The sequence below is a fragment of the Rhipicephalus microplus genome, chromosome 5 (genome assembly GCF_043290135.1).
Source record: "Rhipicephalus microplus isolate Deutch F79 chromosome 5, USDA_Rmic, whole genome shotgun sequence".
Lineage (NCBI taxonomy): Eukaryota > Metazoa > Arthropoda > Arachnida > Ixodida > Ixodidae > Rhipicephalus > Rhipicephalus microplus.
This window is the reverse complement of record NC_134704.1, coordinates 175,138,774-175,163,523: the sequence shown is the minus strand read 5'-3', so window position 1 is coordinate 175,163,523 and position 24,750 is coordinate 175,138,774. Positions and strand designations below refer to the sequence as shown.

At 45.6% G+C, this 24,750-nt stretch overlaps 1 protein-coding gene and 1 long non-coding RNA gene across 2 annotated transcripts in view; one reads left to right on the top strand and one right to left on the bottom strand.

Moving 5' to 3' along the window:
• LOC119173616 (pancreatic triacylglycerol lipase) overlaps positions 1-24,750 on the bottom strand; it is a 156,577-nt gene that overhangs the window by 53,347 nt on the left and 78,480 nt on the right. The window contains exons 5-8 of the mRNA XM_037424419.2: positions 23,151-23,375; positions 20,430-20,666; positions 16,004-16,118; positions 13,052-13,228 (exon numbers count right to left, since the gene is read on the bottom strand). Coding sequence (XP_037280316.1) covers positions 13,052-13,228; positions 16,004-16,118; positions 20,430-20,666; positions 23,151-23,375 — 754 coding nt within the window. The remainder of the gene's footprint in view (positions 1-13,051; positions 13,229-16,003; positions 16,119-20,429; positions 20,667-23,150; positions 23,376-24,750) is intronic.
• On the top strand, positions 19,118-20,937 carry LOC142818026 (uncharacterized). Its single transcript, XR_012895489.1, has 2 exons — positions 19,118-19,436; positions 20,423-20,937. It is a non-coding gene; the product is annotated as an uncharacterized LOC142818026 (long non-coding RNA).

Sequence of the window (24,750 nt, the reverse complement as noted above, 5' to 3'; positions counted from 1 at the left end):
TGGGGTGAATGGGATCACAACGTTCAACCCTAAATGAACCCACAGCAGAAAGTCGTTGCCATTAAAACTTCGTTTTTTGACAACCACTTTTAACCCAGGGACCCTTTTTTAACCCAGAGACTCAATGCAATTTAACCCAGAGAACATTTGCAGCTTTAGAATAATCTTGATGTCCTCTTTTGGTAGAAGCGGTAGGCCGCATCATTTTATCCATTGGAGACCCTGCGTTGCTTGACATTTTTGTTGTTCGGTGGGCGGATCGCTTTCCAATTTGTCATTGGCGTTCACAGCCATCTCCATCCGGGATTGCTGCTTTTTTCGTTTGCCTACGTGAGACAACGGTAGGCCAGGCATTCTCAGTCCATCCACTTCGTTCTGAACAAGTCGCATCGTTAGTCTTGTTTCCGAAAGTCGCGTGAACAGATGCCGGCATGTCATCGATTGCCTGCTGATTAGTGCTGCCCACCTAAGGAGCCACTTTTTTCCTCTCTTGAGTGAAAAAATTCCCTACATGTCTCTAGATTTTCTAGGTGAGCGTTTTTTTTTTGAAGAATATAATGCGTTTGTGCTTTGGAAAACAATTTCCAGATTCACTTTTATAAGATGGTAGCTAATTCTTTTGAAAATATTCACTAAATCTACAATGCTGAAGGTGAAAAAATGTCGCAATACAAATCGAAAAGCATTTTATCCTATGAAATTGCAAAAGCAAGCGGCCATCAAATTTAGGGGAGTGGTAGGACATGTAGCATAGCAGTATTTTATGCAAGTCACCAAGAAAAAAACACTGTATATAGGCCTAAGAAGGCATAAGTTATTAAAATAATATTTAGGTACACTGCTAGCTGTTCAACGCAAAACACAAAAATTTTACAACACATACAGTGTACTTGTAATAGCATGCAAGTTACAAAACAATATTAATAATAATGATGATAATAATAACTAGAATGAGCATAGAAAGCTCAGTACGTGAAATATTCCGGTAATAAAGCTTTCAAAACTCAACAATTCTGTTATTTTGCAATTCCTGTTATTCTGCTATTAATTTGCAATTCTGGTATTTTGCAACTCTCTTGCAGGAAAGGCCTGGTGGTGTTCATGTAAAACATGAAATGATGCACACCAACCTACATTATAAATTATGTCTTGAAAAACGTACTCTCAAGTTTTGACATGATATCTGATGCAAGATATTGTGATGAAAAATCGTTTAACCTTGAAAGCATATATGTTGTTTAGCAGTTCATCCCTCGCAACCTGCTGATAGTTACGGAAAATTACGTTTATTGGAAATGTTGACTGCCATATATTCATTTGAAATATATCCTTGAATTCTTCCACCAGCCTCTTTTTTTTAACTTTTTTTTCAGCTGTGCGAATACCCGCATAAAGACCTGCTGCTCTGGCCGCACTTCTCACAGAAACCTTGGTTACCTTGGCAGAGCCACATGGCTCTACGGGGCAGTGCACTAGCAACGTGACAGCGTTCGCAAAGAAGGAAAACCGATAAAAAACAACAGAACAAGAAATAACGATGGTGGTGAAAGGCGAGAAAACGGGAGAATGATATAAAAGAAAACATATTGTCACGATGAATAACAAGTACTGGGGGTTTATTAAACCAATAAGTAGCTAGCTCTAGGACGATGCTTCTTGTCTTATCTTGTCGCCTAGGAGATCTTGGCTCATACCCACAAGGGGGATTGGCCACACTGAACCTTTTATTAGATATTTTTTGTCAACGCTTGCTAAAAAAGAGATAAATTAGAGAATAATAATAACAATGTTCCATAGAAAACACGTGAAAAAGTGCAGAAGAATTCGTGGCTGGCTCTCAAGCCGAGAAGAAGCAAGCGATCTTTTTTTTTCTCCAGACTGAGAGCCGCTCTTGTAGTCGACCCACTACGTGTGGATGGCATAATCCCCCCTTACGAAAAAAAAAAGTTCCAAAAGAGGGAATAAAAGTACGTAGCACCAACCCAATGTTATGACATAGGCACGTGAAAAAAATATGGAAATTCTGCTAAAGTAAAAGTAGAAATAAAGAGCGTGCCAATATAGGAAAAATCAATGAAGAAAGAAGCCAGTTCACGAAAATAAATAACACAGAAAACGGAGTACGGCAAAGAAAAAGTTACGAACAACGCGCAATAAATGGTTTCATGCGCAACACATGAACGACTTCCGGCTTCGGTCGTGTCCTGCTCCGTGCCTGCGGTGTTGAGTCCGGAACCACTTCATAGTTCGCGCCACTGACGCGGCGTAACACTTTATATGGGCCAAAGTACCGGCTCAGTAACTTTTCACTAAGGCCACGGCGGCGGACGGGTGTCCACACGCAAACTTTGTCTCCGGGGTTGTAAAACACTTCTTTGTGGTGAGTGTTATAGCGCCGTGCCTCTGCCTGCTGTTGCTGGCCGATGTTTAGTCGCGCAAGCTGCCGGGCTTCCCCAGCACGCTCTGCGTATTCTTCGGCGTCAGTTGCCAACTCGTCTTCGTCTCGACACGGTAGCATAGAGTCCAGCGTGGTCTGCACTTCACGGCCGTAGAGAAGCCGAAATGGCAGAAATCGCGTGGTCTCTTGCACGGTGGTATCATACGCGAAGTTCACGCAAAGTAAGATCCGGTACCATGTTTTGTGCTGTAAGTCGACGTACATTGAGATCATGTCTGCGATGGTCTTATTCTGTCGCTCGGTAAGTCCGTTGGTTTGCGGATGGTACGCAGAAGTCATTCGGTGTCTCGTGTTTCTCAGTTTGAAAACTTCGTCCATAAGCTGCGCTGTGAAGGCCGTCCCTCAGTCCGTTAATATGCTAGAAGGAGCACCATGTCTTAACACGATGTGGCGCATGAAAAATTGTGCCACCTCAGAAGCCGTGGCTCGTGGGATCACCTGCGTCTCCCCATAGCGTGTCAAATAGTCGGTCGTAACAATCACCCATTTGCTGCTGTCCGCAGACGAGAGAAATGGCCCGAGAATGCCCATGCCGACTTGGTAGAACATCGTGCATGGGGCTTCAAAGGGCTGAAGCAAACAAGCTGGCTTAACAGACGGTTGCTTTCGGCTGTGGCATTCCCGACAGCTCTTGACGTACTTCTTGACGCTTGCCAAAAGTCCTGGTCAATAGTACCTCTCGCTCACTCTGGCAAGTGTCCGTGAGTAGCCCAGATGACCGGGTGTGGGTTCGTCATGGCAAGCGAAGAGGACGTCGTCTCGCATATCTCGAGGAACCACCAGGAGGTAAGCACGGTTGATCTTCTTGTGCAGCACACTGTCTATAAGGCAGAACGACGTCAACGAGTGAAATAAATGACGTGGTATGATTGTGCCCTGGCCTTCTAAATGATCGATGATCGCACAAATCTCTACGTCATCTCGCTGTCGTTTGCTCAAGTCTGATGAGCCAACGGCGCACAGGAAGCCTTCGTCTTCCTCTGCTTTCTGACTGACGACATGAAGGGGCGCGCGTGACAGTGTGTCAGCGTCTTCATGCTTACGGCCGGACCTATTGAAGATGGTGACGTCAAATTTCTGCAGCCGCAAGCTTCACCGTGCTAGCCGTCTTGAAGGGTCACGCAGGCTTGCCAACCAACAGAGGGCATGGTGGTCCGTCACTATCTTGAAGGGACGACCATAAAGGTACGGGCGAAACTTGGTGATTGCCTACACGACAGCGATGCGCTCTTTCTCCGTAGTGGAATAATTAGCCTCGGCACGGGATAGAGAACGGCATGCGTAGGCTATCACTCTTTCGATGTCTTCTTGGCGCTGAACGAGCACTGCACCGAGCCCAGCGTTACTAGCGTCAGTATGGACATCCTTGTCAGCATCATCGTCGAAATGAGCGAGAATGGGCGTTGATTACAGGCGCTGTCGCAATTCATCAAAAGCTGCTTGTTGCTTGTTTTCCCTGACAAACAGCATGTCATCTTTTGTGAGACGAGTCAGGGGTTCTGCTTTCTGAGAAAAGCCGTGAATGAACTGGTGATAGTAGGCACACAAACCAAGAAAGTGCCGGACAGCTTTCTTATCGACAGGAGCTGGTAATTTGACAACAGCGGCAAGCTTTTCTGAATTGGGCCGGACTCCTTCGGCGCTAACTACACGTCAAAGAAATTTTAGTTCTTCGTAGCCGAAATGGCACTTCTGTGGCTTCAGTGTGAGGTCCGCCAATCGAATAGCCTCCAGCACGCTGCGCAGGCGGTGAAGGTGCTGCTCGAACGTGGTAGAGAAGACCACCACATCATCAAGGTAGACAAGACAAGTCTGCCACTTGAGCCCTGTGAGGACAGTGACCATCATTCGCTGGAAAGTTGCCGGCACTGAACACAAGCCAAAAGGGAGCACTCAAAATTGGTATAGGCCGTCTGGAGTCACGAAGGCTGTTTTCTCACGGTCTCGCTTATCTACCTCGATTTACCAGTACCCGCTTTTGAGATCGAGAGAAGTGAAATAACGGGCATGATGAAGTCTATTCAGCCAATCGTCGATACGCGGCCGCGGAGACGCATCCTTTTTGGTCACGTCGTTAAGCTTTCGGTAGTCGACGCAGAAGCGTAGCGACCCGTCCTTTTTTTTTGACAAGTACGACTGATGACCACGTGCTGTTAGATGGTTCAATAACGCCATCGTCAAGAATCTCGCTGACGTGCGTACGTATGGCTTCACGTTCTTTAGCCGACACGCGGTAGGAATTCTGGTGTATCGGGCGTGCGTCCTCGTACGTGATTATCCTGTGTTGAGTGATGGACGTCTGGCGGATCTTTGAGCAACTTGCACAGCAAGGCCTGAACTCGAACATGAGCGCTCGTAGCGCAGTCTGGTTATCGGTGGACAGATCAGGATTGATGTCCGTATTACTCATTAATTTGTCTGCGTTATCTACTAGTTGTGATGTGAGACAGTTGGTTACGTTTGCTACCTCGTGGGCGAATGCTATCGAAGTGCCACGGAAAAGGTGTCGATGCTCGTTGCTAAAGTTGGTAACGAGCAATTCAGATCGGCCATTACGAACGTGTATTACACTTCTAGCTACACAGATGCCTTGTTGCAGGAGGTGTTCTAAATTTGTCTCGGCCACCACATCGCCATCACTCAAACCACAGCATGTTACGTCGACTAGAACACTTTTTCGGGGAGGAATCGTCATGCTCTGTTTGCGGAGAAATATATATATATATATATATATATATTGTTACGAGTAACTTCTTTATAATCTATTTACAGCGCACAGAGCTCGACGAGTAAGATGGCGCCAGACCAGCATCCAACGGAAAAAACCCACTTCGTCCTCCTCTTTCTTGCAGCCGTGTTTAGCCGCATTTTCGTATCATAACCCCCGGCGGTAGAAGCACCGTCCCGGTGCTAAATTTACGCAGATGATGTCGAAGGGGGGTAATAGGGCTTTAGCCGAGCCACGTGAACGGTGTCGCTCGGAGCTGACGATGACTTTGTGGGATCAGTTGGAACAATCTCGTACGTGACGTCTGTCACTTTGCGAACGATACGGAATGGTCCAGTGTAGGGCGACAACAGTTTTTCCGACAGTCCCACACGCCGAGTAGGTGACCAGAGGAGCACGAGAGAACCCGGAGAAAAGTGCACGTCCCTATGGTGAGAATTGTAGAGCTGTTGTTGGCGCGCCTGTGAAGCCTGTAGACGGTTACGGGCGACTTGGCGCGCGTGGTCGGCGCGGGCAATGGCTTCACCAGCATATTCAGTGGCCGACGTGTCTAAAGGTAGAGTTGGGTCCCGGCCATATAGTAGGTAGAAGGGCGAATATCCGGCAGTGTTGTGACGAGATGAGTTGTAGGCGAACGTCACATACGGCAAATGAATGTCCCAATCGTGGTGGTCTGGCGCAACGTATTTGGCAAGCATATCGGTTAGGGTCCTGTTAAGGCGCTCCGTGAGGCCATTTGACTGGGGATGGTACGACGAAGTAAATTTGTGCTTGGTATGACAAGACCTCAGGATTTCATGAACGACAGCTGATAAGAACGTGCGACCACGGTCGGTGAGAAGTTGACGGGGAGCACCATGCACTAATATTATGTCGTACAGCAAAAAGTCCGCAACGTCGGTAGCGCAGCTGGTCGGGAGTGCTCGTGTGATTGCGTACCGCGTAGCGTAGTCCGTGGCAACAGCAATCCATTTATTTCCGGCTGTGGAGAGTGGAAAAGGGCCCAACAGGTCGAGACCAACTCGGAAGAAAGGCTCGTTGGGAACGTCGATCGGCTGAAGGTAGCCGGCTGGGAGGGCAGACGGCGTTTTGCGACGCTGACAAGGCTCACAAGCGGCGACATAGCGTCGAACAGAGCGGGCAAGTCCAGGCCAAAAAACCCGACGTCGTACTCGATCGTACGTGCGAGAAACGCCCAAATGGCCCGTTATGGGAGCGTCATGGAGTTGATGCAGGACAGAGGAACGCAGGTGCGCTGGGATGACAGGAAGTAAGTCTGATCCGAAGGAATCAAGGTTTCGGCGATATAGGATCCCGTCTTTCACCAAAAACATTCGTACGGACGGGTCGCGTGGCGTTGACTCCAGTTTGTCAATGATGGCTCGTAAAGAAGCATCCCGACGTTGCTCTTCGCCAATGTTTAACAGCTGCGACACGGAAAAAACGTCCGTGATAGCGTCGGTATCGGTTGCTTCGTCAACAGGGTAGCGGGATAAACAATCCGCATCCTGATGTAATCGCCCTGTTTTGTACATTACAGAGAGCGTGTACTCTTGAAGGCGTAGAGCCCAACGAGCGAGACGTCCCGTGGGGTCTTTCAGGGAGGCTAGCCAGCAGAGCGCGTGATGATCCGTGACAACACGGAATGAGCACCCGTACAGGTATGGGCGAAACTTGGCGACTGCCCATACAAGGGCGAGGCACTCGCGCTCCGTGATGGAATAGTTGCGCTCGGCTGGAGATAGTAGTCGACTTGCGTAGGCTATAACACGGTCGTGTCCGCGTTGTTGCTGCAATAGCACAGCTCCTATGCCGTGTCCACTGGCGTCCGTGTGAACCTCGGTTGGGGCTAATGGATCAAAGTGAGCCAAGATTGGTGGCGTTGTAAGCAGTGTCGTAAGTTGCGAAAACGATGACGCTTGATCATGGCCCCAGGTAAACGACGCGTCTTTCTTCAAGAGGTCTGTGAGTGGGCGTGCAATGGTCGCAAAGTCCTTAACAAAGCGTCTGAAATACGAGCACAACCCCACAAAACTGCGGACATCCTTTGTGGTCCTCGGAACGGGAAAGTTCGTGACTGCACGAATTTTCTCTGGGTCTGGACGCACGCCTTGGGCATCGACAAGGTGACCAAGCACGGAAATTTGGCGACGAGCGAAGTGGCACTTGGAGGCGTTAAGCTGGAGTCCGGCTCGGCGAAAAACGTCCAAAATAGCTGACAAACGATCGAGATGCGAGTCGAATGTGGGCGAAAAGACAATAACATCGTCAAGGTAACACAAGCAGGTGGACCATTTCAACCCTTGAAGCAATGAGTCCATCATTCTTTCAAATGTGGCTGGTGCATTGCAGAGTCCAAAGGGCATCACCTTAAACTGATAAAGACCATCAGGAGTGATGAATGCGGTCTTCTCGCGATCCATCTCGTCGACGGCTATCTGCCAGTACCCTGACCGAAGGTCAATGGTTGAAAAATAGGTGGCACCGTACAGGCAGTCGAGGGCGTCGTCGATGCGAGGTAAAGGGTAAACGTCTTTTTTGGTAATTTTGTTAAGGTGACGGTAATCAACACAAAAGCGCCATGTTCCATCTTTCTTTTTAACAAGGACGACTGGAGACGCCCAGGGGCTGCATGAAGGCTCGATAATGTTTTTCGCAAGCATTTTGCCAACTTCATGTTGTAATATTGCACGCTCCGACGCCGACACACGGTAGGGGCGTCGGTGAATGGGGGTTGCATGGCCAGTATTTATGCGATGGGTGACAATGGTCGTTTGGCCTAAAGAGTTGCTGGCAAAGTCGAAAATGCTACGATAGCCCTCAAGAACGTGGCAAAGCGCTGAAGCTTGCTCAGACGTGAGGTCCGATGACACCATTCGCTCAATGTCGGCACCCCAAGAACGTGATGGAGTGGAACCACTGACTGAGCTGCAGCAATCGTCAACTCTGAAGGGCTCGACATGGTCATCTTGGAGAGCAGTAATTTTGGCCAGGGAGATACCCTGTGGCAGAACTTGGGTGGTGACTGAAAAGTTGACCAGTGGAAGGAAGGTGCGGTTTCTCTTAATCGTCAGAATCATATGCGGCACAGCAACCCCATGCGTAAGCATCACTGCAGGAATCGGGGCCACCATGTAATCACCATCAGGTACTGGCGGCGTGGAGGATAAGTCGACATGTGTGACGGAGTTAGGAGGGAGACGCGTGAAATCAATGCAACAGAGGCTGGTTTGCGGTGGGCTAGGCGGGTCGGAAAAGAGGGGTAAATCGAGATGGAGAGAGCCAGCTGAACAGTCTATGAGGGCAGAGTGCGTGGCTAGAAAATCCATACCGAGAATGAGTTCATGAGGGCAATGTTTGATAACGGCGAAAAGAACGACAGTGCTTCTCTCCCCAATAGACACTCGCGCAGAGCACATGCCAAGAATTGCGGCAGTTCCTCCATCGGCGACTCGTACAGCTCGGTTGAGGGCGGGCGTGACAACTTTTCTAAGTCGGCGGCGAAGGTTAGCACTCATAATGGACACATGCGCGCCAGTATCTATCAACGCACTGACCCGAACATTGTCGACAGTAACGTCCAAAAGGTTCCGGTTCGTTGTTAACGTTAATCGAGGATTTCTTACGAAGGTCGTCAACGCAGCTCCACCTCCAGAAGCTGCACGGCCTAGTTTTCCGGTCGGAGATGCTGCGAATAGGTCGGGGAGGCAGCACGGCGTTGTGGGGGCGACCGGGACTGACGTCGAGCAGGGGACGGTGACCGGTCGTAGCGAGGTCTGCTGAGAGGTGCTGTAGGAGCGGAAAATGTGGTCGGCGTTGATGAAGAAAGTGATGGGGATGATTGGCGAGCAGAAGTGGTGGGATACTGAAGTGCATAATGGGACGGTGGAGCCCAGCGGCTGCGGCAGTGACGTGCGATATGACCAACGCGTCGACAGTTGAAACATATGGGCCTATCATCAAGGGTACGCCATTGGGACGGATTGCGTTGTATGCGAGGAGCAGAAGGGGGACGAAAAGAAGGTGCAGCAGAGTATACGGCAGGTACAGGATGTAGGCGGACATTCGATAGCTCTTGACGAACGACGGCTTGTATCAAAGAAATCGTGGTCGGGGAAGGCGTAGGCGTCGGTAGTGGCGTGGCTACCGGTTGTGCTGCCTCGACCTCTCGACGAATGATGCGTGTGAGGTTGTCACATGGAGGGGCCTGGTGGAAGACGTCGTCACACGAAGAGGTGGCCGCTGTGTTCGGAAGGCGCACGATGTTTTGGGTTACACGGCGGGCTTTAGCTTGTTCGAGACGTCGGCATTCTTTAAGGATGTTGTCGATGCTCGAGATGTTGTTAAAAACCAGCAGGTTGAAAGCATCATCGGCTATGCCTTTCAAGACGTGGTTAACCTTTTCGTCTTCGGACATGGACTGGTCGGCCTTGGAACAAAAGGCCAAAACGTCAAGAATGTAGGAGACGTACGATTCGGTAGAAGACTGGGCCCGTGTGGCAAGAGTCTTCTTCGCAGCGAGCTGACGACCAGATGAATCGCCAAACAGGTCACGTATCTTTTCTTTGAAGAGATCCCAGCTCGTTATGTCGGCTTCGTGGCTTTCAAACCATGTTCGGGGAGTGCCGTCCAGGTAGAAAAACACGTTGGCGAGCATGAGCGTGGGATCCCAGCGGTGAGTTGCACTGACGCGCTCGTACCGCTTCAGCCAAGTGTCGAGGTCGATCGTACCATCACCGGAGAAAGTGCCGGGATCCCGGAGGTGCGGGAGTGTGACGTAGGTGGTGGCTTGGACTGACGAGGGCGGCGTAGAGGAAGTACCAGCAGTCGAAGCAGTCGAAAGCTCACCGATGGCGCGACCGCTGCGCGTCTCCATCGAGGTACAGGGGTCGTCCACCTCCACCAATAATGTTACGAGTAACTTCTTTAATAATCTATTTACAGCGCACAGAGCTCGACGAGTAAGATGGCGCCAGACCAGCATCCAACGGAAAAAACCCACTTCGTCCTCCTCTTTCTTGCAGCCGTGTTTAGCCGCATTTTCGTATCAATATATATATATATATATATATATATATATATATATATATATATATATATATATATTTATATATATATATATACATATATATATACATATATATATATATATATATGTGTGTGTGTGTGTGTAACTTATCAGCAATATACATTTCAAATGACGACAAAAGCCCAAGCGTGGAGCCCTGGAACACTCCTGTTGTAACTGGTACAATACTTCATGCGACATTTCGAATATAGAAAACTTGGACTAAATCAATAGGAAGCCGAGCAGCTGAGCATTATTTATTCCTCTTTGATAACGTACTTTATTTCACTTTCTACCTCGCTTCGAGGCACACCAAGCTGATAATAAGCGATTAAACGTGCATTTGCATGCGTGCGTGTACAAGTACACCTGTAAAATTGAAAATTTTCAGTAGGACTCTAAACCCCATTCCTCCCCTGAATACACCAATGCTCTAATGTATAATCCTAGTAAATACTCGCTAGCAAATTATGGCCCCAATAAGCGTTAACTATGGAATGTGTTCTGCTTATTCTAATAGTGCATGTACAACGATGGAACAAATTTACATTTTTTGTGTATGGCAGCACTTCCCACTTGCATAATACCTGTAGTAAGTTGACGTTGCTAGTGTGACGTTGTCGGCACGTGCTGTTGACGACGCACGTGCTGACAACGAGGTCTGTTAGCATAGTATGAAGTATGCGACCTTGAAGCTTTGTGCGCATGTGTGAACTTTTTTCCTCCTGCCAATGGCGTAAGTCGCTGAGGCGCAGCGTTTGAGTGAGGTAGTGTGCAGTGCTCTGGTCGGCTTTACATTGCAAGGAAAATGATGGAGCGACTAGAGCAGCGCATCTGCATAAAATTTGCCAGAACAGTGACGATGCTATGAGCCGCACACAGATTAAGGAGTGGCAAAGCTAGTTTAAAGACGATGGTGAGCGAGCTACACTTCTGTCGGCCATCAACATGCCGAAATGACCACGTCATTGCCGGAATGAACGCGGTGGTCATAGGGACCATCATGTGACTATCCGGGAAATCGCGGAAGAGCTGGGCACGAGCACTTTCTCTGCACATTTTATCATAACTGAAGGTTCGGTCATAAGAGAGTTGCGACGAAATTTGTGCCGCAACTGCTCACCGTGGAGCAAAAGCGAATTCGTGTTGAAGTCTCAGAGGATATGCTGGATTTCACAAGCAGTGACTCTAGCATCATGAACACCATTATCACTGGTGGGAAGTCTTATGCGTACGGGTACAACTCGGAAAGCAAATTGCAGTCGTCACTGTGGAAGCGTTCCACGTCACCAAGACCGAAGAAGGTCCGCCAAGTGCACAGTAATGTCAAAGCAATGCTGAGTGCTTTCTTTGACTTTCGCGATGTGGCACACCAAAAGTACGCACTACAGGATCGAGCAATCTCAAAAAAGTGCTACAGGGGTGTCCTCTCTTATCAACGTGATGCTGTGCGGCGCAAGACACCTGAGTTGTGGACGACACGAAGCAGGAGTCCCCATAACTACAATGTTCCTGCACAGTCCTCACACTTTGTTCATACTTTCTTGGTGAAACGTGAAACTGCTGTAGTTCAACAGGCTCCTTACTCACCTGATATGGGCCCCTGCGACTTCTGAATGTTTCTCAAAATCAAGAGAACATTAAAAGAAAAGTGATTTCAGACAATGGAGGGCATTACGGCTGCAATGACAGCTGAGCTAAACTCCATTCCGAGAGAGGCCTTCGCAGAATGCTTCTAACAATAGCAGCACCACTGGGAGAATAGTGTGAAGTTCTAAGGGCACTGTTTTTCGGGGTGGGGAGGGATTGGTTTTCTAACGCTCTAATTATGCCAGCTGGTTTCTTCCAGCATAGGCCGGATACTTTTCTAACAGACCTTATACTAGACTATGTACCAACCAGCCCAAGGAAGCGTTTTAGTGGTCGATTAAGACCTGCTCAACCACGTTTGTCGCATTTTTCATATTATAAGGTGAACAAACTACAACAAAAGTAAGCTAAAACAGTAACAAAGGTCTGTTAAAAGATTTGAATGTCCCTTTACCCAGAGCCAATTATGACTTACGAATATTTATATTTACTTTTATAGAATAAAATTATTCAATTTCTTTCTAATGAGGTGCATCTTTTTTTCAACAAATGGTAGTTTTGTAAATAACTGGATTGTTTCAGCAGCTACTCACGGGCGAGAGTGTACGCTTTCTCGTTGGAAGCAGGGCTACCACATATAGAGCTCTGGTGGTCTCTGGCACCCACGCTACACACACTGCTCTAAGTAGCACCGACAGTTGAGCAAGTTGGTGTAGGTTCTGAGTTATTAACTGCTCAAAAAAACAGTTTTCTTCATTTTGTGTCTCGTTTGTTTTTTGCGTCGTTCATAACCATGAACACACTGCCCTGCGGCTGCAATTGTGTCAGCCCTAATATTCCACGGAAGGCCAATTGAGCTGTCGATTCGGGGTCAGTGTAAAAGGTAATACAGTGATACAGTGATGCACGTCAAAGCTTTCCGTTGTCGCGTTGAAAGCTTTGTTATTTTGTCTGAGCCTACATTCCTTTGTTCCGTATATTTGAGGATAAATTGCGCTTTGTTGAAGGCCTTATGGCTTGTTGGTCGTCTAGTAGCGCAAAAAAAAATCAATAATGAGTCTCCATTTCACTATACAGCGGCACTGTGCAATATAATGTAGGATTGGATTTTTATGCGAAGATACGGACTTGAAGCTCAGAGAGCAATGTTATGGCGTTAAGTGCGCTTCAAAAAGCCCAAAATGTTCAGAAACTCAAGTGTACGCACGTGTAGCCGAAGCTGTCGAGAACAGATACTTTATCGATGAACCAGGAGTCCTTGCCTCCGTAAATCCATCCGCGATATTTGGTGTACTTGATGACTACTCTCGTGATGTTGACGACAGCCGGGTGGGCAGCGACGAGCACTTTCTCAGCCTGGCCACCTTTCAGCTCCTGTGAATCACTGTAGCGGTGAAGTATAAACCACCATACTTACTATGATATTTCGAACAATGCGATGGTGCTGAAATTACTGATCAACAAGGAACACCGATTAGGAAAAGGTACAAACAAGCCGGGTGTTTCACGCGAAAATTGTAAAGAATAACATCAGAACTGAACGTGGGAAGTTCCAAGTTCTTCAAGCAGTTCCATACGAAGTCGTCTTAATCCTAACGTGGTTTTGTGAAAAAGAAAACACCTAAAAAGGTTATTCCTATTAACCAATGAAAGCATGGAACGCACGAACATTCAAGCGGTACGCATTTCGTTCGCAAACGACGTCGATGTTTTGTAATTGCTGTGAAAAATAAAGAATAAACTATGATGAACTTTAATGACAGAGTATGCACGGCATACTTCACTTGGAAAAGCGAAGTGGATAACATTTTGATGATAGATAAGTGAAGTGCGTGAACTGACGACATGCTATGAGGCACCGAGCAATTTCTAGAAAATGGCGCTGAGAACAAGCGTTTAAACAAGTAGGTGTATAGATTCATTGTTTTTTTGTAGCAATTATTATCACTGAGGCACTATGCAAGTTTTCTTTTTCTTTGAAGCAATTTTTTTTTTACTTTAAGTGAACTATAATATTTGCGGCATCACAATGAATGGCCAAATATTTATTATCCAGTTCAAGCTACAACGTCCTATAGAAAGTGCTCACTGTGTTTGTTCACGAGCTTCGTTTGTACTTCTTGTCTCAAACAGAAATTTCTTCCAGCATTTGTGTATATAGTTAGTCCCTAAGATGTGCATACGCCTTTCCTTAATCTACGACTTATTATGAATCATTTGATAAGCCTTTGTGCGTAAATATTTGGTACTTATTTATATGCCCAGTGGTTATAAAAAGGCCTTGTGTGCACATACAGAAGGTGCTCACTACACAATGAATAAATAAGCGCACACAGCAACGCCATCAGGAACCACCGATATTTCTCCGTTAAGACGAAGCACACAGTCGCACTAATACAAAAATCTTGCCAAGAGTTCGTGCCTTACGGTGAAGAATCTGGACATCCATTTTCATATTCAAAACTCAAAAGCGGGCTGCATAGTCTAATATATGGTAATGTCAAACATCTCAATGGTGAACAGCCAGCCATTTATATTACAGTCCGGCTTCGGAAATAAATTTTCTATATACATCGTCATTTCGCCGCACCGAGTAAGAACACCTTTAAATGAGGGCATCGACATATCCGCGTAACTCAAGAGCTGATAAGATACACGAACCTCTTCGAGAATGTTATCATGTTTTCGGCTTCTCACTTACTATCCGGGCAAGCCTAGAAATTAAAGACAACTTGAATTTCCCTCATTTTTAGATACCTACGCAAATATTGTGTTTAGTGATATGCTTGCCTGGAGAGAATCTACAAATGACTTAGAAAAAAATGTACGTTTGTGTAGCATACTTCAAGTTTCATTGCTTTTTAAGGCAAACTTCTATCTCATAAGTAGCCGTTATCTCTTTTTTTCATCAAAGCATATCATAAATGTTATTGAGACGTCTTATACCAGCAGGTCGCGGGACCAAATCCCGGCTGCGGCTGCTGCATTTCCTATGGAGGCGGAAATGTTGTAGGCCCATGTGCTCAGATGTGGGTGCACGTTAAAAAAACTCCAGCTGGTCGAAATCTCCGGAGCCCTCCACTACGACATCTCTCATAATCACATGGAGGTTTTGGGACGTTAAACCCCACATATCAATCTATAAGTCGAAACGTCTTGTACAGGAATCTGTGGCATTACCCTTGATGTCCTTTTCACTTGTGTGTGCACGCTTTTTTGAGGGACAATTATCTTTATAATTGAGAAAATCAAAATGGCGCAATCGTTCGTACATTTTGAACAAGAAGGTTCCCAAGCTTGAAAGCGAACTGCACTCTGTCAGCTTGATAATATCAAAATAATATAGCTGCGCCTTATAACTATCTTCTTGTATACAGCCATGTCGAAATGAACAGCAACACATCGGGGAATAACGTACCAACCTCACCATATGAATATGAGGGACGCCGCAGTGGAGGGCTCCGGAAATCGCGACCTCCTGGGGTTCTTCAACCTGCACTAAATCTAAGCACACTGGCCTCAAGCACTTTTGCTTCCATCGTAAATGCGGCTGCCGCGGCCGGGATTTGATCCTGTGACCTGCAGGTCAGCAGCCGATTGCCTTAGCCAATAGACCACCAAGAAGGCAATGTCAAAATACAGTGCATGTGCATAGCAAGCACGTACTGGGCGCAGAAATTCCATTCAAAGTGAACTTTTCAGCATATCGTTTTTGTCGCTATAGCTTCACAAGTATCGCACAGTTTGGATATCTTACCTTTAGATCGGTATGTATACTTTAGAAGCCAGTTCTTCATGATTTGCCACTCAATCCTTTTAACGAAATAGCTCACTGTTGTCTTTAATCTTTCGCTAGCCGTTATTCGGCAATATTTTTGTGTTAATTCTTCCTACGCTAATAAAGCACTGGGTATGCAGCTGAAGGTTGCACACTGCCGCCAATGCATACACAGTAAATCTTTTTCTTCGGATATTGTGAGCCTGACACACGCAACTGTTTCCGACTACGTGCATGAAGGCGTTATATTGTGTACACTTACATTGAACTGCTGTACAGTGAAAACTTTAGGTACGGGAGTACAGAGAACGTGACACACGCACGCACAATGAAGTCCAAACAACTAGCCCAAACAAGGACCTAGGCAGGTTGTATACTTACGTTGTTACGCTGAACGTTTCATTGGCGCCTGACTCAGCGAAGAGTTCCAGCTCAATTTTCCCATATGATGGTTCTTGGCCGGCCGAGCTGTTGACAACCAGCTTGTATTGACTCGCTGAAGAATAACAGAATGAAATATTTCAACACTGTTTACGTCCCTGTACACAGGTGTTTCTACGCTACATTGCCCATTAGAAGTTACTGAGGTATTCGTTATCAATTGATTTAACGACACGCACTGCAGTTGATAGAAAAAACTAGCATGTTGGTGTTTTTAACAACAGATGTCTTTAAAGCCCTCGTTGACGATGAATTATTGATTGTCACCTCAAATAACAATTATTAAAAAATCAAAAGCAGTATTTCATAACTTTACCCGCAATGCATACACTCAGTGCTATTATGTATTTCTGTACAAGCATGTTAAAGCAGAACATATCAACCTATTGCTTGGAGGTTTTGTCAAATTTTTTGAATATCCACAAATAACTTGAAAAACATGAACTTCGAAAGTAGTGCTTTTATACAAGTTGATGACGACAAATATAAGGAACTTTCAGATGTTCAAGACTGTTTTTGGCACGTTCGCACAACCGAGACGTCAGGAAGCCAGATGGCTATATATGGATTAAAATTACCTATGTTTGATTATAAAGTGAAACCATCTCACTGCGAAGAAATCAAGATTTACAGAAAGGTAATTTGCTATACACGGGGACTGAACTGGTATATACGTAGCATTACACTTGCTTTGGTGTGCCTTTTGAGTTACCGCGTGTCTGTAGGGGCGTCATTTTCTTGGGTACGTATGTATGTGTGATTACTTCTAATGGTTATGACCTCTATTATCACATTTTCTTAGCAGTAATGACCTAGGGTTGCTGATTACTATAATGCAGTGTGTTTCGCTGTTGCTCCCAAGATGAGGTCTATTTCTTTATTCATTTCTTTGTTTATTTAGATGATTTATTGATATACACACATGTAGTCACTCGTTTCTACTATTGAATACCCCGTTTTTTTTCCTATCATTGATGAGCATCTTGCTTCAGCTGACACGTTTATACTTTCATTTTTATTGAAAGGCAGTGCCACGAAAGGATGCACACTGGCTGCAGCATTTGTGACCACCGCCAATCACGGTCCTCATGGCGGTCGTGCACAAACTTTTATGAATTGCAGTGATATCATGACACATGAAAGAATAAAAGTAGACGAATGGTTGCGCATTTTGTTGCGTTGGGTTTGCAGCATCTACGTACAGGTTTGCATTGGTTGCTTTAAAATTTTAGACATTGTTGTTCGCACAGTAAAATATTTGTGTTATGATGTGTGAGCAAAGAAGAAATTTTCTTTCCTCTTTTTTTTACCGCAGACTTTCATTTAGGCGCCTGTAGGAATGTTTCTTCATCACTGAGAATTTTATAGAGAAAAAACTAATTTTCTGTTAGTTTTGCGCGCTTTTGATATTTGATTATTTATAATTGTCAACTAAAATCAAAGTGTTGTTAGCTATTACATCTAGTAGTGTTGCCTTATAAAACCTAATAGGAAAATGCACCCGATATTTTGCCAAAGTGAGCTAATAGAGATGGGTATGACCCACCTCAGAGGACTAGTACAACTACGGTATTGACAATGGTTATTTCAGTGGTTATTTCAGTGGTTATTTCAATGGTTATTTCAGGCGCCGATCCGGCAATATATGACGCAATAAATTTGTGATTGCAATCACCAAGCTGACGGGAATCCCTCGTGTATTACTAACTCCGTAGCGTACGTACATTATAACATTTGCATTAAGGCAATTAACAAAGACTACCTTTTGACATAATCATTTCAGGCTTCTTTTGCAACAAACAGACGTGTGAACGAGCCTCGTGGAAAGGATCATTTCAGATTATTTTGGACAGCAAATTTGAAACACTGAGCACCCGTACTCCAATGACATGGCAGCGTATCTCGTGCCGTCACTATCCTCAAGACATTGCAAATATGCTTCGTTTAGTTTTTATGCAGTATAAGTAAAGCGATACGCGAAGTAAAACACGTTTCTGAGTGATCACAACATACACCGGTCAAAAAGCCAATCATCCAGAATGATCGGAATGAATTAGGTGGTTGCCAAGACCAGCAATTGCCCCTTGGCCAATGAATGTAGCAAAGTGATTAAAAAAATTCAGGAGAGCGAAACATGCAGGGAAGAATGTTTCAGTTCAATTAAACATGGGTAGGGCAGAGCACGCAGTGTTTTTAAAGAGATTTCTTTGATGAGGCACTGCTGGGTGCCAAACATAAAACTGGGAATTAAGGTGCTTCCACTCTACTTGCGTCATCCGAACACTGCGTCGGATTTGTTTTCTTCAATAAACGACAGATGCCTACATTGGGGGATTGGCCAAGAATGCGACGTCAATATATGGCTCAATAAAACTTGTTGTTCGGCTTGTTGGTTATTTGGGATATTGTAAAATTTAGCGTCACCTTTCCTGTCGCCCTCACCCAAAAAGTCACGCATCCACCAGGGTAACACCGAGTAGTGCTGAGTGTCGCGTGTGTTACGTGGATGGATGTTTGTTTGTTTGAGCGTTCGCGAGAGTCAAAGTTGCGCTTTTTTTTTCAATATGCGACCTTGATACTTGTAAATGCTTTTGTAGGAATGGTAGAAAGACAGCTTACCCAAAGGGCCTTCTTACCCTAAGGGTCCTCTTTTTCTTTTTCTTCAACTATGCGTGCCGAGTTTAGGAGCACTACAGCACATAGAGAAGCTTGTTTCTGCTCTAGTAACGTCACCATCTCTTTTATTATTGCTATAGAATTTATGTGGAGACTCTCGGCTGTGTTTTTCCGCCGGCGTTGACGTCGCCGTCACTGACCGTATATGTATACGTATCTAAAATTGTATGTATATGAATATGCAAGAAATGAGAAAAAAACCAGTCAAAGACTCCGGCGCGCGGAATCAAACTCGGGTCCTTTCAGTTCTGAGTGCGAATCGTTACCCTCTGAACCACTGAGTAGCACGTCGTCCACCATTCAAACGGCAAGCTATTTAATCTACCACTTACCGCTCGTGATGGGCATCTTTGGGGGGGGGGGGGATATCGTGGTATCAGCCTTACCAGCAAGATGGCGCAATGGGCACGCGTCGCCATATCGCGTGGCGGTATGTGCTGTGATCTCCCATGCGTATTTCGCCCCGCTTAGATGAGGAGAGCGAAACTCTCTCTCGCGCCCTTATCTCGCGGTGGGGAGGAGGGCTGAATTATACGTCTTGGCTGGCCTCGAGCTTTGCCTGGAACGATTCTATGGTAGTTACCGGGTGCGCAAAAGGTCACTGCAATTGTTGCACAGTCTGCGTTTGCGAAAAGGGTGCGCTTTTGAGACACAGGCAAGTAACAACTGAGACGCGTATTCCCGTTCATCTGTAACTGTGAGTACGTTTCGTGCATCATTTGTGCTTGAGAAAAGCGGGGCACGTATTGATCTGCTTTCCATTCTGCACGTGATCTTCCAATTTGATGCTATCGCATTCATTGCTTCGTCTTTGTGGCAAAGCTGTGACTTTTTTTGGCGATCTGTTGCCTTTTTATATTTGTGGACCAGTGTGGAGTTGCGAAATTCTCCCAATGTGGTGTATAGCCATTTTTATGATAGACACCGATCACATGACACTTCCTGACGACAGGAGATGACAACTTAAAATAATAAGGCACTTTGCAGCTAAATAAATAAAGGCGACTTCAAAACTGGACATCAGTATGCGGTGAAGCACTCATGCGACGGCGTTAATCTGCCCTTGTTTCGTCCTTGTATTAAACTTGCGGCTTGCTCTTAAAGCGGATCTCAGCAATTGGTAGAACGAAGTGCGTACTCGGGATAAGCTGTGTCAGCGGTGACAATTATCCCAGATCTCCACTAAAAACCCGTTCCCTCTTTCAATACTTCATTCATTTTTTATTATATTCTCACATTTTGTAGGCGCCTATTTTTGTACATTCATGCACTGATCAAACAAAGAGTCTTTTCGAGGCAAGGGGCCACTACTTGTTTAATGCCTTGACGATTTGAGAAAAACACCTATTTTTAAGAACATTTTCCTCTATAAGCACTTCAAGTTAGACTAGGTGCAGGCCCCTAGCATCCCCTTCCTTGGTTACGGGCCTGCTTCGATAGCATATATATATATATAATATAACTATTATATTGAATGAGAGTCATCAATCACACCAGTTTTTTAAACATGTTTTGAAAGTATTCAGAGAACCGAAAATAAATGCCGAACCAAAATTTCTGTTAAGAGGAACCACACACCCACTCGTTTCAAAGGTCATCAATACAGCTTTCTTTCCACACATCAGTAGCATATCTACTGGCTGTGTGCATCGGAATTATTTTTATATTTTATTCTTCATATAGCACTGACCACAGAATGGAGGCTCCTGGCGAGTCATCAGGAACATTCGTCCACGCGCTCGTGACCGGTCAGCAAAGTACCCCATGTAGCTGCAGTCCATTGGTCGCTCGCAAGGGAAGCATTCGCCGCGCAGGAAGTGCTCGTAGGTATTGCAAGAAAACGCTGGAAAAGGACACTGTGGGTTCGCTGACTCTGTGAACAGCTGAAGTGCGCGTCGGTGGTGGCACAGGCTCTGCCAATGACCCCCTGCAGATCGTGAATAGAATATGAAAATGTTAAGTTTTTATAACTTTTTATAAGTGCCCAAAGCATTGCACGAAATATTGGCGCCATATTTCAGTTCACCAAAGATTCGTTAAATACGCGCGTTTGTCAGGCAGCCTTGGTGATCCCGCGTTTCTTAGCATACTGCGTAAATGATATTTCGTTTCCTCTCTGCTCCTCCGAGAATTGGGTAGCATATGTTCTGCTTAGTGAAACACAATTGAAAGCAATAAATTAAAACGCCTCATCCTTCTCGTGAATGGTCTCACACTGAAAAAAAATGTCTTGTGCTATTGCGACGAGTGCCTGTACAAAACCTAACAGAATAGTTAAGCTGGCAACGTTCGACTAGCTCTTATCAAGATCCACTGTTCTACATAAGGCACAGAAGTTTCTTTTATACTTCTGCCGAAATTCGTGGTTGGCTGCTCTGTTCCATCGAAAATATTTTAACCATGAAAATGTTTTTATAGCGCGGTACACTAACACTTCAGTGACATATGTACATCACGAATAAGACGTTGAGAAAGTGCGCACGATAAGAATACAAGACGTTCCATCAACAGGAACCCACAAACTCTGGGCCCACGACAACGCATGCCAGACGCTCTATTTATTGTGCCACGGTCACATACACAGTATGCTTTATAAAAAACGCCTTTTAGAGCTACCACTGTTTCTCAAACCGTTCTTGGTAATGTGAAATAATGTAACATCACTGTGGCATTCATAAACAGTCTATTTAACGTGTCATTTCTGTCTCATTCGGCGCTTTTGCAACAGGATGGTTGGATGGAAAACTTTATTATATCTAAGGATGAATGGTTGGAGTCCCTAGTTTGGCACTCCGTATGCAGAGGCCACCAGAGACTTTGGACCTACAATCCTAGCCGAAGAGTGCCATCTCTTGCCCATATCAACTGAAATTCTTAAAAACATGCTTTGGATGTAGTTATGTGACACTCTTACGCCTCATGGTAAAGGAGAAGTGTTATTTTTTCAATGCCTCAATACTGCTGCCGTGGGTGACTTACCCAACCCGTCGGCATGGCTTACAGCAACCATTCATGAAAAAAAATAGCACTGCGACACCAGCCGGTTTTTCTGGCTTTAAATCCGCGTTTTCTGCTTGCACTCGCCCAGCGAATAATCGCCGCAGGGAAAAGACATGACGTGCGTTGAGTTTTCATCCAGTCGGGCATAGGTGTTCAATGACTCCAACATAACGTGAGTGGGCGACCGAAGCCCAAGCACCATCTTTTCTATCTCTTCTGCTCCTTCACTGTCTGTGTTTTCCGGGGTTGCGCTGTAAATAAGTGCACAATGACGTCCAATCAGTCACGCTTCTATGGCTGTCATATCGCTTTTCTGATTCCCCTCTCACCGTTTACTGCCACAGCTACCACAACCATACTTTACCACAAAGATTTGTTCAATCAGTATTGATTTCACTCTCCGGGCATGACTAAAGCGTCAACATGCATGGGTGCATCCACGTCAAGCGGAGCTTTAGCCGTCAAACACCAATACACAAGCACTCTCATAACAATATGCAGTAAACGTTGAACTACTTCTGTAAGTACATGTTTTCTTTTCTTGTTCTACCGATTTTATGACTGAGGGGTCACCAGGCGTTTTTATTTATTGTCATCCACACGCCAACCACTTTATCGTAAAACTATTTCGGACAGCTCATATGGTTGCTATGTCGAAGGGCTATTTTTTACTACACGCCGAAGATAAGAGAGAATTCAGTTCTCTCTGAGCAGTACTGGCTACGACTACAATTCAACATATGCACTGCCTTGCAACCATTTGATGCAAATTCTTCCGGAAAGTTACATGACTGCATGTTCTGCTTTTATATTTGCAAGCACACTAAACAGTTCATTTTTTATTTCTGTGTACTAGTAAAGCACTCTGTAACGATGCCAAGATTACCGTGCTTGCCACGACAACATGCTCTGTAAGCGAGAAAACCGGTAAAAATTGTGCAGGTGTGACGTCACATTGAAATTTCTGCACCAATACACGTAACGTCATTGATTTCAATGGTGCCTACTGAAGCCTACGTAATCTTAAATCCGTAAAAATTGGTTATACTGTCCTCTGGGATGACCACATACTCCACATGCAAAGATTTAGTGACTTTAATTGAGCGAATGTCATTAAAACAAGAAAAAATCACTCTAGAATGTTTGACTTCAGATGCGCAAAATGTCACCAAAATACAAAAAATTTACTTCGAAATCTTTGACTTCAGATGCGCAGGTTTTAGCGCAATTAACAACCGAGTTTGACAATAATTTTCTTGTCTCTTAAACGGAAAGTAGGGATTTCTCGAGTTTTTGATGTAATAATTCTGAACTTAAAACATATTGTTGTCCACTTTAACGTATCTTTAGGCTCAGTGCTTCTATCGCACCCAATCTAAAAGTGTTCCGCAGGGCCCAAGTAAGTGCTTACAGAAGATGTCACTCAGGGCTCCGACAAAGACGCTATTGCATCCCAGTTGTGCCTTGCCGCCATTAGGGTAATAGTCAACGTGTCCTAGTGGCTCGAAGGCACCCAGACCGCCTCGCAGAAAGCTGTCGCCGTTGGAGTGGATCACGTCCACCAAAGTTGCGTCTGTGGGATCCAGCCGAGACGTGTGATCGTAGCCTTCGAACAAGGGCGCAGCCGGGTCCAGCCCTGCAATAAAATAAGGAAGAGACGCCGCATTTTATTCTTGAGAATTTTCAGATACTGAGAAGGTACTAATTAAAATAATATGATTTCACAATGGGGATTGGTTGGGTGAGGATTGTCAGTGGAGACAGCATCCTGACATGAGGACTGATTTGGCCAGGGTACTAACTGCGCCACATTGGACTGTTTTTATGTGCGCGATAATCACTGGGCGCCAGTTTTAAATCATGAGAGCAACAAGAGCATGCATAGGAAACAAATAAGGTGCTACTGCCTACCGATAAGTTGGCATTGCAAAAATAAATCAATGCCCTAACTTCCCCGAAGAGAACGTGAGCAACTGCGAATGCATTCTGTAGCGTCTCTAACGGTGTTTCGCACGTGAGAACCAAGCGTTAGAAAAATATTGTTTTCTCTTTTTTCTTACACCATGCACCAAATGCACTGTTCACCACATGTGGCGTTTTTCTGTCGCAGGATAGGCAATATGCGTTTCCTGGTCAAGTAGCAAGCGTGCATGCTTAACAAATACTATGAGGCTTCATGCGAAGCATGCGGGGAAAAGACGACCATGTGAAAAAGGGTTTATTGGCGACTGTTGGAACGGTGGTCTTACGAAGAAACACGATCGTGCAAAAGCAACGGTCAAGCAGATGCCGGCGATGATCAGCACGAGCCGAGCGAGCAAAGCCCAGCATCCAGTACCCAAGCGGTGGCGATGTTGCTTGCCAACGATGCTCTTTCTTCTTCACAATTTGCCCCCGCCGAAAAAGAGCCATCCTGGCGACCTAAGAGTCTGGAGGCAGAGGTCTATGATATGGCTTAAGGCGGGCGACGTGGACGATGTCACGTCCACGCCGGCGTATGTCGTCAGATGGGGAAAGTGGCTCGATGAGAAAATTCACCGGCGAGGTTTGCTCCAAAACGCGGTATGGGCCCTCGTACTTTGGAACGAGTTTTGAGGAAATGCCGGGGGTTTGGTAAGGAACAGCCAGCCATACAAGTGATCCCGGGGAATGGCTGGGGCTTTGTGAAGAGTCGGCGTTGTTTTCTTTCTGGCGCTGTTGTTCTTGTGACGTAAAGGTGCGTGCGAGTTCACGGCACTCTTCCGCATTTCGGGCAGCTTCGGACACAGATGGGCATTCGGATGCGTCAGGACGGTAGGGAAGGAGAGTATCGATGGTGTGGGATGGTTCGCGTCCATAAAGAAGAAAGAAAGTTGAAAATCCAGTGGTAGACTGTGCCGCGGTGTTATATGCGAACGTGATGAATGGAAGAATGCGATCCCAGTTAGTATGATCGGATGTCACATACATGGCGAGCATATCGCCAAGGGTGCGGTTAAATCTTTCCGTGAGCCCGTTAGTCTGCGGGTGGT